Source organism: Vicugna pacos, chromosome 17, assembly GCF_048564905.1.
Source record: "Vicugna pacos chromosome 17, VicPac4, whole genome shotgun sequence".
NCBI classification, from domain to species: Eukaryota; Metazoa; Chordata; class Mammalia; order Artiodactyla; family Camelidae; genus Vicugna; species Vicugna pacos.
Window position 1 is genome coordinate 27,108,702 of NC_133003.1, and position 18,044 is coordinate 27,126,745.

At 38.8% G+C, this 18,044-nt stretch overlaps 1 protein-coding gene across 6 annotated transcripts in view; it reads right to left on the reverse strand.

Moving 5' to 3' along the window:
- ERC2 (ELKS/RAB6-interacting/CAST family member 2) overlaps positions 1-18,044 on the reverse strand; it is an 874,625-nt gene that overhangs the window by 830,509 nt on the left and 26,072 nt on the right. For all 6 annotated transcript variants that reach the window (XM_072941512.1, XM_072941513.1, XM_072941511.1 and 3 more), the window contains exon 3: positions 13,750-14,542. In XM_072941512.1, the coding sequence (XP_072797613.1) occupies positions 13,750-14,406 (657 nt within the window). In that variant the 5' untranslated portion in view covers positions 14,407-14,542. The remainder of the gene's footprint in view (positions 1-13,749; positions 14,543-18,044) is intronic.

An 18,044-nucleotide genomic window follows, 5' to 3' on the forward strand; every position in this document is an offset into this window, starting at 1 on the left:
TTCAGCCATTCAGTCATCATCTTTGATTCCCTTAGCAGACAGCAGTGATATCTCCAGTGGAAAGTAGGTAGACACATCTAAAGACCAATGAATAGATTTGGGTTAGAGAATTTGATATGAGAGACCCTTCATTTGGTACAAACTTTCAAAGCATCATTGTAAGAGTTTTAGCTGGACAGAGATTATGCAGCAGATGGATTCAGTAGACAGAAATCAACAAAACATGCCAAAGTTTACAAAAGTCAATCAATCAAACACCTCTTAGTCTTCAGGAGTCTAGCTTGGATGGATTAACATGTAGAGCTATCTAGACCTAGAAGTCATGTTATCATCTTTGGACAACTTGAGAGTTTGTCTTTCCTGAGGGTTTAGACAACAGCATTTATTGGGAAATCATCCTCATCTTTTTTCTCTGTTACTCCCTATAGTGATATAAAAATTAATGTTTTCCTTCTCATGCAGAAAATATTTCAGGCTATGAGAAAAATGTAATATGAGTCTTCCTTTTTTCTTTAGCATGAGAAAAGTCTGGCTATGGTCCAAAATTCTCCAGAGTAGCCATCTGGAAAACAACATGAACTGGCTTGGATTCAGCTAAGGGGGTCAATACCTCAGTCAAGAAAACTCTCCTGGGGGAGGTATAGCTTGGTGGTAGAGTGCATGCCTAGCATGCATGAGGACCTGGGTTCAATCCCCAGTACCGCCATTAAATAAAGATGAATAAACCTAATTACCTCCCCCTCAAAAAATAATTCAAAATAAATTAATTAATTATAAGAAAACTCTCCTAGCCATCCCTAAGAAGCTAATCTGAACTGATTCAAGAGCAGGATGTTCTAATTCCACTCAGTCTATAAACGAGAAAAAATAACAGGACAACAAGGAAAAAACATTCCTATGATTGTGATATGAAGTCTTGTTGGCATATAACAATACCTATGCATCCAATGATGACATTTAAGACATGGCATCTTCCCCCTCTCCCTCCCTCCCTCCTTTCCTCCCCTCACCCCTCATTCTCTTTCTCTCTCTCTCTCTCTCACACACACACACATACACACACACACAATATACACACACATTATTATAAAGAATACAAAGAATTGAGCCAAGGAACCCTCGGGTATGTCTCTGCTTTCACTTCTCTGCCACTCTCTCAGCTAACTCCCTTTTGTGTTGCCTTTGTCCCCAGATTGGTTTCCCTCATGGTTATCATCATCATCTATTATTTGAATGTTTACTCATGCTAGCATGGTGCTGAATATTTTTATTGAACCCCCTCATTTAATCCAACTAAATGTAAATCCTATTAAATTTACCCCTGTAGTTGTAAATTAACATCTAAAGCAGGTACTATTATTATACCTACATTACCAGTGAGGAAACAGATTCAGCCAGATAAAGTAAGTTGCTCAAAGTCCCACAGCTGAAAATGGTACCCAGGCAATCCATCTCCAAAGCTGGTGCTCTCAAACCACTGTCAAAGACAACCAAACAAGAACCGAAAAGGCAGACCCCACTAATGCCACATTACCGGTTTGCTTACAGAAACTCTTAACAGGCAACATATGAGATGCAAAGGGTAAACTGTGGGTGCCAGAATTACAGTATAAGCATCATGTACGAATGTCACTACACATCCTACAATAAGGGTAGGAAACAATAGACGTTAAGAAAGTGTTTAAGACTGGCACTAAGTTAAGACTTTCTCATAGAAGTTAATCAGAAATACTGGATGAGATTTGGAAAAGTAATGACTTTTCCAACATGTACTTCCAAGTTGTTTAATGCAGAATCCATGTCTGTCCTAAGATTACCTTGTATACACAGGGCTGGCCACTCAATACTTCAGCCAGCCCTGACTTTGGAGACCAACTTTGGAGTTAGCCTCTCTGGGCTCAACCTCAGCTCTGCCATTTGCCAACTGTAACCTTGGACAAGTAACCTTTCCTCTGAGACTTGCCTTGCTCACATATGAAATGGGGATAATACTAATACAATAGTACCTACTTCACAGGGTCATTGTGGAGATTAAATGAGATACATATGTGAACCCTTTGGCACAGTGTATGAAATATCACTGTGCCATTTAGAATACATGTAGGAAGTGCTTTATGCGCTATATTGATCATTTTTACTCTTATCAAGGGAACATTTGTAGTCAGGTGGGTGTGCTAAATGGGAAAGTGATTCATAGACCTCACATGCTTGCCTGACAAAGGCAGGAGCCCAGATCGTCCCCAACTCCCCCTCCCCAACCCCTTCCAGAAGGCCTACCCTGGCTAAGGGTTGGGAGGATGCTGAGCCCACTCTCCTGGACTCTGGTTAGGCTTCTACGGAAGAGAGAGTACATTCACATCAAGGACTCTTCTCAGAAAGGTTAAAAAACAATGTACAAGAAGTTTCCTTCCCTAGCTCAAACTTCATACTTATGGAAAGTTCCAAGGTAGAGTTAACTGTCCATAAAAATAAAGTACATCACTGCTGTGTTCCTGATTGACATTCTCCACAGAAAAAAGAAATGAGTCTCAGATAATTTTCATGAGATAGAAATGGGAGCAAAAGTGTGTCTTATACTTCTTTACGGTCTTCTTCAGTCCTGAGTGTAACTGGAAACACAGTAGATACCCAATTAACCTTTACTTGATAACTCACCAAAATCTTTTGTTTCTTGCTCCATCACAAATGCTTATAGCATAACTTAATTTGCAGTCTTAGATTTTATTTGCAATCACAAAGAAATAAAATAGAATTACCTGAGGTTAAGTGGGAATTTTGGCACACCAAGACAAACATGACCTAAAAGTCCTTAATGAAATATTTAACCATGTACTTTACTATGACATCCAACACTATGCAAACTCTTTCAAGGTAACATTCCTGAGTGTGAACTAAAATCTACCACCACTATATACTGTACCAGAATACATTTAGTGAATGTGGTACAGTCCATCCATAAGTTTCCATCCTACCAACATATACACTCTTTAACTATCACCAAAATCCTGGCACATGTCCCCACTTCTCAGCATATACTGAATAGCCGTGAGCCAGACATGTCTCATATTACCAAGAGCTCATTCATTTCATTAACTACTAGGAACTACTTATTCTAATATATGTGCAATATTTAATAGTAAATGGCAATATCTAGACAGAGTTTTACCTAAATACCCCTAATTAGATGCCCTTGAGGTTCAGAGCAGGGATAGGGAAGTGAAATGTTGTGCACAATTCAGATTATGCACATTTTTCTAGGGAAAATTACAAAGGTAAATGAAAACTTCTCAAAGAGTACATGGTCCCCAAAGTTAAAAATCAGAAACAGAAGTTTTAAAATTTTGAGAAGGCAAATTTTATTTATTATTTGTAACATTCCTAAATTTGAGCAATATCTAAATTTGGTCATCATGTGCATTGTCCAACCTTCCATTCATATATTTACCTTAGCTCTACTGGTTTCAGGATTCCATGGGAACATGGATATTTCAGAAAGCTCTTCCAAGGGAAAAATCAGTGAATTTTAATTTTTTTCAATTTCTTTTTAGATAATATATGTTCTCAGGAGCCAATATTTGTATAACTCATGCTAACTGTTACACTTTAGAATAGAAGATGTCAGATTATAACATGCCTAATTCTAAAAGTCTGCAGATCCTAACTAGCACCATAATCCCAACCAATTTGGAGACTTAAGTCTCCAATGAGACTAAAGGAGTTTACAAAAAGTGGAGAATTTTTTCAAGTTCCATACAAGATGAAATCTGACATTATTAAAAGAAGTCATGTGGGTCCACTAAGATAATATGGCATGAACCTAGCATCAGACAGTACTACTTCTGGAATTTCTCCAGTGGGCACAATCAGAGCTGGGGATTGACAAGGTGGGTGTGAAGATCAAGAGTCCAGATGGCTACTGACATAGCTAGTTATAGACAGAGGTGATAGTAGTTAACTTTCTTTGACTGGTCTTAATCTTCCTAATAACTGAAATAAGGCAAGACAAAACATATTTCCTGGGAATAGCTGTCCTTTACTCCCTACCACTTTACCCACAGGCTCCCTTGATAGAGAATCTACCTGTCATGCCCCTTCTCAAAGACACTCTCCATAGCTCTTCAGAGGGTGAGACAAGGGAGGGCAGGGCATGGATCTCATGACTCCTTTGGCCACAGTTGACTGGATCTACAAAAGACTCTCAACTCAATTTGGGCCAATCAGATTCTTATTTCTCTGAATCTCAAATTGAAACAGAGAAATTAGGCAGTGTCTATTGAGTACCTGAATGAAGAAGACATGTTTGCTTTCCCTGAGTGGCCACTTCTTCACAAGCAGCATATAAAATCAGATATTGAGAGAGAAAATTAGAGAAAAATGAGAGTGAGAGACTGACTTTATCCTTACTCCTGATTGTTTTCCACCTAACTCAATTCCAGTCCCCCAAGACACCTGGCCCCCTGACAGCTTACCCTTAGGTCTGGTGGGAACTCTTAAATGTCCCTAGTAAATCCCACTGTTTTTCCTTCAACATGCTCAGTTGGGTTTCTGCTACTTGCAACTACATTCTCCCTTAAATAAGAAGTGGCTGAATGAATTAGTAAGTAAATGAGCTGGATTCTCAAAGAAGACAGAAAAGAGGTTTTATAGGGGAAAGATGCTATGAGAGGTAGAAATCAGGAATGCTAGAACCCAAGAGGGGAAGATCTGACTTTGAGAGACATGATTTGGGAAAATCCAAAAGACAAATCCTGAATAGGTGTGAGCACCCCAGAGAGGTCAGAAATTACTAGAAGAGGCAGCTGAGAGGTGCCAGTTGAGGGACTCCTGGGTCAGAAGACTGTCTATGTACACTAAACTTCCTGAAGATGGAGACAAGGTCAGGAAAAATCTAACTAGATTAATGAGACCATCCTCATTGGAGTCCAGTGATCCATAATAAAGAGCTCCCTCATCCCTGAAGCTCTGCTCTTGTGGACCCAGTGAATTTGTCAAAGACATAACCACCTGAAAGGATGTGCTGGGCCTTTAATGAGCATCCTGAGAGATAATCTCTCATTCCTCTGCCACCTGTGGTTTTAATCTTCCAGTGAGTCCTGGAGTTGCTTCGTCCCATCCTTCTGGATGGGTTTCCAAGATAGGAGTGTTCCTTTGCCCTTCTCCTCTGTTCATTCACTTGATAAGAATGCATTTGCTCCTTTCTGCTTGCCCTCTCTCCTCTGTTGCTCCTGGCAACATGCTCCCTTCTTCGTTCTTGCTTTCTGTCCTTAAGATACTGTCAGACAGCACACTGCTACTTCCACTCTATATTAGTTCTTCTGTTTCAGCACCAAATTCCCTGGTTTTCAAGCAATTCTGTTGTTTTCCCTTTCAAGACAATGGAAAGAACACAATTTTGGAGCTAAGCCTACCTGAGATTTTAAAATCCTTGCTCTCTTTAATGGTGAGACCTCAGGCAGGCCACTTAATCTCTCTGCACCTTGTTTCTCATCTATAAAATGGGGATGCCATATGTCTTGAAGGGCTGTTGAATGCATACACATGGAAAGCAGCTAATAAGTTCCTGGTACATAGCAGGAGCTCAAAAATTCTTATTCTCCCTCCTTCTAAAGATCAATGTGAAACATTAAAAAACACCATAGAAAGTCAATGAAAGTATAAAGAAATGATAGTTGAAAAAATAGGTTTCATTTCCTTTAAAGAGTTGTCTATTTCTTTATAAGGTTGATGTCTATTTACCAAATATTCACTTCTAAAAGAATTTAAGGTATTTGAAAATCCATGGTTACTAGTCCAGGCCAAGATTTTTTTTAAAAAAAAAGATCATTCATAATTCTTTCCCAACAGTGATGAATCAAGTTTTACCTTTTAAATTATTATTTTTACATAACTATATACATTTTGATCATCACTTCATGAAGTGAATTAATTGAGTACAGGCAAAGTATCAAGAAAAAAGAAGATACAGTAATCATCCAATTAAGTAAGGGCTTCTCAACCTTCCATCTATTGACATTGTTGGACAGATAATAAGGGGTATGGTCCAACGCACTGTAGAAAGTTTAGCAGCATGCCTGGCCTCTACCCGCCAGATGCCAGTAGCATAACTGATCCAGTTGCAACAGTCAGATGTCTCCAGCCATTGCCAAATGTGCCCTTGGATGGGAGAGGGGTGGAGGTGTTTGCAAAATTGCCCCCAGCTGAAAATCACTAAGTTAATTTGATCAATGTATATATTGATCAAATGTGTACTGCCAAACCAGATAGCACAAGCCAAACTATGGGTTTATAAGACTGGAAGTAGCTACCTCAGTCATTCCTTCTTCTCTCCAGAATGTTCCTACTGAAAAAACAAAATGGCTGCACATCATCACTTCCAAGATACAGTCAAATGCTGGCTTCATAGAAAAACAGAGAAGAAATTGCACGTGCCAGAATCCTGTTTGTCAGGCTGCTCTAGCTCTTGGCTGCATGCCCACATTCTGCCTAAAACCTACTTTCCAAACTTTTGAAAATGCTTTCCACAGCTTTCAGAATTTGACCTTTAGAGCAGCTTTATCTATGTATGTGTGTGAAATAGATTTACAATTTTCTCTATTCCTGCAAAGCCAAACCACTTATTGAGCCCAAATGTCAACTGGGGATGGTGGGAATTTGCACACAGATGTCAGTGGACTCCAAAACAACAACACAAGACCTCCACCTGCAACTAATTATAGAAACTGAAATTGCACTCTGGCCAGAAGAGGCCAGGTTCGGAACCCACCCCATATGCTTTGGCCGATCAAATCACTCTGTTACTTTTTCTCCTGTCAACATAGACTTGCTTCTTAAAAATCCTCTGATGATGTTGTCTATAGGGAATTTTATTAGGCAGTGAATGTTTAGGGGTGACCACTCCCTCTGCCTTCCCCTCTCAGAGCTTGGTTTCAGTAAGTGCCTTTGGCACAAGTGAGACTAAAACAATCTATTTGTTGAAATATTCCAAAATGTTTTCTTTGGTTGATTGTGTGCTGTTGCTATCCTATCACCAAAATAAAGCGATCCAGAGAGAAAATGGAAGATGGAAGTCATTTAGCTCTCCCAAGGTCCAGCATACAAGAATGTTTATTTTTCTCCCATTAGCCAAGTTTTTCATAAGAAAACCTGGGAATAAAAATCTGTAAGGCTACTAATGCAGCGCACATGGTTGATCCAAGGGCTGACTGCAAGAGATTACTGAGGCAGAAAGCGGCTGACATCTGTGACAAAGATGTATAGTTCACTTCAAATCATTCTCCTACATTCTAGCAAACAAGGAAATCAACTATTGGATCTGTGCCATCTGATCTATCTTCAGAACCAAAAGAAGTTTTCACCTACCCATGAAAGGCATTTAAAATTGTGGTTTCAGTTTGAGTAGGTCATTGTGTAAGTCTGGACCAAAGTTTTTCCACCTTTCTGGAAAGGTAGACAAAAGCTACTATTCTCTGAATAGCTGAGGAAGACTATTTCAAGACAAAAAAGATGCAATTTTTTTTCTTCTAATTCAGCATAATAAGTTATGTTGTGGTCCTAAACTAGTCCATGTTACCTAGTTCTAAATCCATGCACCTATGTAACATTGGGCAAAACCCATACAGACATACACTTCAAATCAGAGTTGAAATGAAAAAGTTACACAGAGATATGACATACAATTGAATTCTTAATTTCTCAGATCTCTTGATATGACTTATATATTTGGAGAAAGAGGGTGACTAAGGACAGGTCAAGTCATTGCCATGGACATCTGCTTTCATCCTAGAGCCTGCCCTCACCCTTCATCTCAGTTTGTTCAGAGAATTGTTCCTCTTCCAATGTCTGCAGTTCTAATAGGTCACCAGTCACAGTAACCACTTCTTACATACCTGCCCCCTACCTCCACCACACACACTAAATCCTGGAGGCAGGACATAACCAAGGCTGGACCAAAGTCCTACAGGAAATTTTCCAAATGATAAGTGAAGACATATGGGTCTCTTAACACTTTAATTGTGACCCACCACATAAAGGAGAAAATGAGCTTACACATAGAGGTAGATATTGAGAACCAGAGATAGAGCAATGGGAAAGACAAAGTCCTGCTCCAGTATGACGCCCTGGAACCAGTCATCCCCAAGCTTCACACCTGAGCCTTTCTACAATTTCATTACAGGAACTAATAAATTTCCCTTTTTAACATTCACACAAGCTTGGAGTAGCATTTGTGTCACTGCTTTGGAATATTGCCCAATAAAATTAGTAAGTGGGTTCCTTCATTCTAATGTGTAAGATCCTTTAAGATTTCATTTCAACTCACTAAAATGCTCCTATTTTTATGGTTATCATGAACAGTGATACATATAGCATTATGAATTTCTAGGATAGGAGTATCTAGGATGTTGTGTCTCAAGTTTATTTGACTGGAAAATTCCCCTTGGAAAGTGTCATTTCCCTGGACACACATTAGAAACCTGGCTTTGAGATCTACTACTATTAGAGTAGTAGAAGGAATGGTGCCTGAAAGAAGACACGGGATAAGACGGGTCTGAGTAGTGAATATATTTAAGGCCCACCCACAAATCTGATGGGACTTGACAGTCCAGGAATAAGCCCTTGATCTCACAAATGCTCGAGGTGACTGCAGCTGCATTTAACGGTCAGTGGACACCCCTTTGCAAAGCAGCTGCCATACCACTTTCTCAACAGGAGATAGAATTAATCCTATCACCCACTTCTAATTGGTACAACTCTTCATATGTCAACACTCAAAATGAAATGAGTATTTTAAAACAAAGTTGAATGACCTCTAGTGAAATGGCCCTGCAGTTATACAAAAAAAAGAAAAAAGAATAATAAAGGAAACACAGAAATGTGATCCATCTTGACCTTTTCAAGTTACAGACTCAAAATTAGAATCAAAAAATCATTTGGGAAACTAGCTTAAAAACTCATCAAAAACCCATATTAATATTGATTTAGAGTAGATTATTTTCTATTGTGTTAAGCCAGAAATAGAAATTATCACATAACCATTAAAAGCCATAACATTCCCCAGACAGGTTTACTTACAATTCTTAGGTTACATTTCCCAATGACCTTGTCCCACTTCTGCACACACGAGATGGGTAAATATTAGATCTAGTACAGTCTCCCAGAGTGTGATGCTATTTATATTCATGCAGATCCTTGACTATCCATGCTCAAATTAGGAAAATATCAAAAAACTGCTTTATGTACATCTAATTTGGAAAAAAATAATCCATTAAAAATACAAAGTTAATAATTGCACAAAAAATCCCAGAATATGAAATTCAATAACTTTACATGCACCAAACAGCAAGAACTTATGAACTTTCTGAAAATGTATCCTCAACCATGTTTTCTCTCTCTAATCTTCATCATACAGGTATACAGAATGGAGTGGTAAAGAAAAGACAACCATGTAACCTTTTGGAGAAAATTAGGTCACTTTACAACTCCATATGTAGTTGCATTCTTGTGCCCCCAACATCTACCTTAACACCCCAGGCCATTAAAGATAATAAGGGGACTTCCTCAAGTAGCAGTCGAATATCCATTCTAAATCTTTCTCCTCAACTCTCCCCAAATCAGTTACAGTGTGACATTGAGAGCATGGACTATGGGTTCATGCCATTCCAAAGGATTAGCTGTCCATAATACTCCACCCTACTCTTCCTACATTTAAGAAAGTACACCATGAAGCAAAAAGCACAAGTGACAGCACAGGATAATTCTGCATCCATGCACTCTGGTTTCTACAAATAAGCCAAAGATTTCAGACCTGAGTACTGCACTCAGTATCCCAAATGTATTTCTGTACATGCAGCCCTGTGTGGCTGAAAAGTAAGCTTGGAGAGAACCTAGGGAGTAAGAATGAGGAGGGTGTCTGGGGTGGAATCTCTATCCAGGAACCTGAGTATCCATCCTTTATACATAAGAAATTTGGTCACAGCCACCTCCCCATTGGCTCCAAGGTTCCAAAAAGTCTGCACTTCCTGTAACACAGGGAGGGTGTTCAACATCCTCCCTTAGATCTGAAGTTGGATCAGCTCCCTAGGACAGAACACAAGCACTTCAAAATATACCACCAAGGAATTGATGAATGGCAGCCCTCTATAACACAGCACATAAGGGTGAAAGGTCTGTGTTAGTGGTCATTTAGTCTATAGAATTATGAATTTCATATACAAGAACATATAAGCTTCTCACCTCCACCCTGTAATAGACCTGCTTCCCATTTTTGTCCACATAGCACAATTCAGATTGTTTTAGATCATCTGAATATAACTTAGTGAAATTCTAATTATCCAAACACCCTCTGGTAGAACTACACTTGCAGATGCAGTCTCTGGTTGTTGTGGATATAAAACCATAATCAAGTGTCCTTTATCTCTTTTACATTCTTTTCTTCCACATAGAAAAAGTTTTCGTGATTTTTCCTCTAAAGGGAAAGTATAGTAAGTTACGGTAAATAGCAAATGGCAGAAACCCTAAACAGTCATTTCTGGGAAAAATAAATAAATTCCTAATTAAGAATAAAAGTCCTAATTAAACTAAATTACATTCTTATTAATTCTATCAAACCTAGTCATTTTTTTAATCTAACATATGAAGTATGATCTTCCTATTATGCTAAGATTCTATTCACAGCTCAGCAATCCTATAAGGAGGTAGTGAGCATAAAGTTAAGATCTTAGATATTGGCATAAAATAGACCAAATGCTTAAAGCCCAGCTTTGTCACTTACCAGCTGTGTGAACTTGGGCAAGCTGCTTATTCTCTCTACATTTATTTTTAATCTATAAAATGAGAAAAAGTCTAGCGCCTACCTCAGTTTATTGATGCAAACACTAAATAAGATAATGTACACAAAGCTCTCAGCACAATGCCTACCACAGAGTAAGCCCCCAACAGATAGCTACTTGTAGCAATACCAGTAGTAATACAAACAGCAGGAAAGCAAAGTCTGGATTGTTCCCAGACTTGATTTTATCTAGTCTAACTTTCTGACAAACATAAAAACCCCACTGGTAGCAATTTCTAGTGCCCCCTTATACCTGATTCTCCTCTCCTTCCTGGAAAGAAGAGTAGACTACACCTCACATCCCCTTACAATTGTGTCACTTCCAGTCCAAGGAATGGAGGAACCAATCTGCCATCTCTAGGCACTCTCTTCCTCTCCTGTAGAAATTCTTGAAGTTACATGCCAAGATGTAGAAAACCTGGATCCTGAGTCACTGACTGGAGGAGAGCTACCCTGGAGAGTCACTTGACCTGCTTCATACTTCAGACAAATAAGAAATAAATCTCTGATGTGTTAATACATTGAGATTTGAGGTTTGTTGATTACTGCAGCAGGATCTACCCTAGTCTGACCAATAGGTATTTGTACACCCCTAAAAGGAATCTTGATACTTCCAAGCAGGAGAAGAGGAGTGCTTCAATTTTGTTTTAAATAACTTGCTTTTTGTCAATCTTTATATTCTTTACTTTGTAATATTACCTCATATTGCAAGTAAATTGACTTTTCAAAATCTCCATGCTTCTTTCTTTTATATTTTTACCCTAAAAAAGAAAACAATTACAGTTTACTTATATTTAATATACTGATTAAGACCCGGGCTTTCTCTGGGTCATACATCACATAGTCAAATGTCACCCTCAGTGCCCAAGGTAGCCTGTGATCTTAGTAGGCTCTAGAATAAGGAAGAGGTAATGGGCACACCCTCAAGTATTCACTTGCTTCTGGCTTAAGGCAACACAGGACAGTTAAGTGGAATTACGGATATTACCTAATTTAAACTGAACTAACCCTTATAAAGTAGATAAGGGGCTTAAAATATTTTTTGTAACAGCATAAAGGTTTATGTGTCATTAAAATTTACTTCAATAAATTATTTATTTTACTATATCTCTTTCATATTTAATTCTTTCTGAAAGTCATAGAAGACATAATATTTTGGCATAGTAGCATATCATGTAATTTATAAATATACATGTATAAGCAGGGGGTCTATGCTAAAAAAAATTAATGATAGAAGCATAAGACAAAAGTCATTTTGGAACTGACAGTTTTAAAAATGGTTTCCAATTTTTTGTCACTATTTGCATCATTCCTAGACTGCTTTAACCATTTTCCAAAACAACTAGAAAAGGAAGAAAACTAGTACAGAACTGGGGAAATGCACACAGCAATAACAGGACTTCATAAACCAGTAAAGTCAGAAGAGAGCAGAAACAATAGTAAAGGGCATTAATTTGATTCAGGAACGAAGAACAAAGCTTTCTGTTCCAACTAAAAATCACATTACTACATCTGAAAAACAGCAAAGGCCCTGTCAGATAATCAAAGGGAAAGGTGATCGCTTTCCACACACAGAAAAAGAACGAAGAGCAGATTCTCATACAGATGAGAAATGCTTCTACAGGCACTTGGACTCTAAAGGGGTGGCAGCCAAGGAAACAGACAGGAGGTCAGAAGATGACCCCAAGAAAGGCAGAGAGCTTCATTAGGCCAGCATCAAGACCAATTATCAGAGAATCACTCATTCAGCCAAATTAGAATTATCTCAAATTTCTACAGAAAGTTGAATGATATCTGGGCATTTCTGCAGCCAAATGGCACAACGCCCTCTACTCCCCATCTCTTAGCATTTATCTCACTACTAATAAGAGGTGAAGCTAGGACTTAAACCCAAGCATGTCTTACTCCAAAGCCCCTATGAACAGCAGCATATAAATGAGCTTCACAGAATGGGTAGGATTTGAAAATGGAGAATGGCTGAGACTTAAAAGAAAGAGGGAGAGATAGGGGATGCTGAGAAGGCCACTAATGGAGGGGAACAGAAAGGAATGGAGGTGAGAAACCCTGAGTATGTGAAGGGATTACCAAATGGTAGCACAGGCGATGTAGAAGGAGGTGGGTATGAGATAAGGCTAGAAAGGTGGCTCAGGCCTCCCCATAGAAGGTATTGTAGGATCAACCAGAGGTAGACTTCAGTCTGGAGGTAATGAGTAATTATTGAGGGCTTTAAAGCAGGGCAATGGCATAACTGCAGTTAGACCCTTGGAAAACTAATCTTGCTATGACATGGAAGATGGATCAAAGAAGAGTAAGAAGGTGTCTTGCATATAGCAGATGCTTAATAAACATTGAATGGATAAAGGTAGAAAGACCAGGTTAAAATGGATTATGTTTCTTTAGCATGATATTAAACCTATCCCACCCAATCCCATTTAATAATGTTCAGTTTGCTATTTAGTAAACAAAATCCTCTCATTCTAGAAGGAAATAAAATTGCTTGTGCTTAAAAAAAAATACAATTCACCAGTCAAATGTGGCCTTTTAAATGTTCCTGTTGTCTACTCTTGCAAAAATTAACATTTTCCTCTTCTATTCAGAGGGAAGTACATCTGAGCTGCTGTTGTAACTGTTGAAAAAGAAAACAAAATTAACCAAGTATAAAAGTTAGCAGATGAGGAGTGATCCCCCTTCTCCTCAACAGTGTGAAAAGACTATTGGAAAATAAGGTGATCACAAGCTGTAACCATGTATTCCCTATGCCCTCTTGCAGTCTCCAAGTCAAACACATACTAAGACATAGCCTTAGTATGCCAGACTTGGTAATGCCAGACTTTCTTCTGCACAGGCCGTGGTACCATCTGCAAAGCATCAACTACTCAGTGAGAAGCCAAGGCTGAAAAACACTAAGATGGGTCATAACCTACCTGATTTTCTTCATGGGAAACCCTCATCTGCTCCTTGAGGACAGACATCCTGGCTGCCTCTTCTTTCCTTAAGACTCTCTCCTTTTTGAGCTCGGGACTCCAGAAGGTCTTGATACTGTTCATGGAAGATCCCAACTTGCTGTCCTTGATGTCTAGCTCTTTCCGGAGGAGGTCATTCTCTCTCTGAAGTTCCTTGAGCTGGGCTTGAAGGTCTAACATTGTGCTATCCCTTACCTGCCTCAACATGGAGGGGACCTGGTGGTGGTGATGGTGGGATGAGCTGGTCAGACCACCATGTTGATCCGTGTATGAAAGGACATCTGTGTGGGAAAGTCCAGCAGAAGCAATATTGGGACTACTCCCCATGGCTGTGACTCGGCCTCCATATACAGCTCTATTTGTGGCCCTTCCCAGTGTCATAGTGCCCTTTGGGTAAGTTGTTGAAGCCACTCCCTCGTGGTCACTCAGATACATGGGTCCAGATGTAGCATAGGCTGCATTAAGGGACTGGATATTTTCCATGGACAGAGTCTTGCCTGTTCCTCCACCTCCCCCACTACTTGTTCTTCGGTGGCCCAAACGAGGAGACCTTGGCAAACGAGGAGATCTGGAAGGGCTGCCTTCCAGATTGGTGATTGTTCTTGCACTTCCATACATTTTTCCTCTATTATGAGGTACTACTGAAGAGAAGGAATGCTATACTAAGTTGGAGGTTAAGCCAATTAAGCCACTGTTGCCCAGAATTTTCACTGCATTCTTTTCACAGTCTGTACCAGAAAATGACTCCAGAGATCTGAAAAATGAGGAAAGAAGATAATCAAAAACAAGTTTCCTTAGAACTCTGAATACAACTGCATTATATTTTAAAAATATATAGAGATGATTGATCAGTGATGATAATGATAGATAGATGATAGACAGAGTCACATTCATGTTTATTTAAAAAGTAACCCCAAACTTTACTTACTATATGTAACCACTTTGTAAATTCCCCCAACCCTTTTCCCAAGCAAGATCAAGAGTTCGCAGACTGAAAAAGAAGCTCCTTTTTCCTTAGGAAAATGAAGATTTGCATTTCGGTTTGTGCAAAATGAAGGCTGGGACCTCCAGAAAATTCACAATATAATTCCTTCTCATAGAGACCTTAGCTATGAGATACTCCATCCAAGGGACATGACCCCATACACATGTGGCCTGACAATGACTCTAAGAAGCTGGTGCCTCCTAGGATGTCAAATAATAGTCAAACAGGTTGCTACTCTCCTTTCCTATACCCATTACAGACATTACTAACCCATCACAGCCCTCTTTTACACTAAATTCAGAACTCTTCTCAATACAACACTCTAGATGGTTTACCAATCAACTAGTATTGACACATGAGTTGTAACCCACTGCCCATTTTGGAGCTAGAAGAAAAGAGGAAGCTCAACCAAGAAGTCTCCTACACATATAGCCAGATCCTAAATGCTATCATCAGAGAAAATGACAGTCTTGTTTCTTTCCCCTTTCACACATCCCTTTCAGGCTAGTGTTTTGAGAATTCTTCTCCATTTTAGCTGACCTAAATATTCATATTATCCACTCTATAACTGTACAGAAATGGCACAGGGAAACAGTATGCCCTGTTAGAGTTCCTGATCCTATAACCTGCAGAGAAAAAGCTCACTGTCATGGTTACTCAAGTACTTTGGTGCATATTTTATGTAGTCATGGCTACAAGGTTGTGATTATCCCTTCAGTGGACCCAAATGGCCTTAATAGGGTCATCATGGCCTCTTGCTCTTCCTCTTGGGTTATGTTTACTGTACTTTCTTTTTCTTCAGGTTTTAGATGCTAGGAGCACAGATTTTGGAGAGGGGTCAACCAAGGTTCAAATCCCCAGTCTAACACTGATAAAACTGAGTGATCTTAGACAAATTATTTAACTATTATGAGCTTCCTTTCTCCAATAAATAAAATGTGGGTAAAATCACCTAACATAGTATTGTGAGAAATAGGTAAGATGATATTTTTAAAACACTCAGTTTGATACCTAGCACAGAATAGTCAACAGTTTTTGTTGGTAGTGTCAATGAAATAAGTACATTACTAGCATTATATAAGGCATCTTTTATTTTTATCTGCCTATTATTCAGTATCCCTCCACCCCGACCTCTTCTGATAATTTTCCTTAGAGAAATTGTTCCCAACTCTCTACCTGTATTGTTCATTAGGCTGAAATAAAGCTGACTCCCTCTGCTCCACTCTGAAGGGTACCAATGGTGAGAACATGACCCAGACCCAGCCATAGCCATTTATCATATTCCATCCCCCAACATGGCAGCTAGTTTAGGGATGGACATGTGACCCACATTGGTCCCCAAACACTCCATATAATGACTATAGCTGGAACAACTGGGAAAGATACGTTCTTTTTCAGCATAAATTAGTTGCTTTCAAGTTGGAGCTTCTGAGTACTACCATGTGGAAAATGCTTCTCTGAAAGTGAAGCTAACACAAAGGAAAAAGAGCCAAACTTTGAATAGTGTGAAATCAAACTGGGTGACATCACTTGATAGCCTGTATCCAGCAATCACTGAAGCTACATCTATTCCCTAGGCCATTTTAGCTACATATGCCAGGTAGACTGGCTACATTAATAGTCCCAATTCTTTACTCTTTCTTGTACCTGAGTCCTTGGCTGTCCCCTCCCAGTCTGACTCTGGGTTCAGTCATGTGACTTGCTTTGGTCAATAAAGTTATAGCAAATGTGAAGCAAGCAGAGGCCTAAAATAGCACTTGTGTGTTTACCCTCTTGCTCGTTTTCACCTGCCATAGCAATTAGAACATGCCTAGACTAGCCTGTTGTAAGGTGAGAAATATAAAATAGAGTCAATTTGTTCAAGCCATTAGCCAACCAACCCCGAGACATTTGAGCAAGCCCAGCCAAGATCAGCAGAGCTGCCCAGCGAACCAGCAGCTGAACACAGGTGGATGAGCAAATCCAGCTGAGATCCAATGAGTCCCATACACTGAAGGACTAAATAAATACTTCTTAGTATGTCACTAGTGTTTTGTAGTTAGTGGTTTCGCAGCATGACTTAGGCAACGGACAACTGATACATTCACCCATAATTTCCTTTCTTGCTACATTCAATTCTAGTTAAGATATCTGTCATTTATACCCCAGAGAGTCCTCACATACAGAATAAAGAAATATTTTCCACACAGGCTTCTCTTTTCCCTAAAAAGTCCCTCCAAAGAATTATACACTTGTTTCTAACTAAGGAACTTAGGTTCAAATATTTACATTGCTCAGAGCTTAATTTTGTTTTACTTGAAAATATATAAAAACACTTTATATCTAAGATTTTTGCATGAATATTCTGTTCTGTAAAAAAAAGTGAATCAACATTTCCAATAATTAGGAATTCAGTTACATAAATGATGAGAGAGATAGTAAGTGGCATAATGTGACCATTACACAAATATTTAAAGAGATAGAAATATGCTCATCACATACTAGCAGTGGGGTGGGGGGAGACTACAAAACATTTTTATGGCTGACTCACATTGTAAAACACATACACACTAACTTGCAGAGAAGACTGGAACAACACACATCAAAATATTAACAGCGGTGGGGTTCCAAACAGTTTTCATTTTCTTCCTTTTGTTTATTTGCATGTTCTAAATTTTCTATAATAAATATCTTGCCCATTATCTTTTTAATCTCTATTTCATTTATTTCTCCTCTGATCCTTGTTATTTTCCTCCTACTTCTAACTTGGCGATTAGTTCTTCCTCTAGTTCCTTGAGGTATAAAGCTAGGTTGTCTATTTGAGATTTTTCTTTTTTCTCAAAGTAGGTGTTTTTGGCTTATCAACTTAAGAAAATATGTTTTCCCTTCTATAATTCTGACAGTTAAATGAATTTGTTATTTTTGCTGTGCTTAGAATCTAGGAATCTAGGTCCTAGTTCAGCCACCACTATAGAGGTAACTTCCAAGAAGAAATCATGAAAACTAACTTGTCCTTCCCTGTCTTCTCTTGTATATAGAGGCAGACATTTCTGAGGTCTCTAGCTAGGTCCCAATCCAAATACAATAACATTTACAGCCACACAGATTTAATCTTCAGTGATTTTAACAGCCCCAGTTGGCTGAGGCTTTGGAGAACGTCAATAATCAACAAACAAAAAGTAGAATTTGCTCTTTCTGGAAACACATGCACAACATACACATAACATATAGTATGCACAGATACATTAACTACTTTGAAATAATGTTTATTTAAAGGACAATACATGTTTTC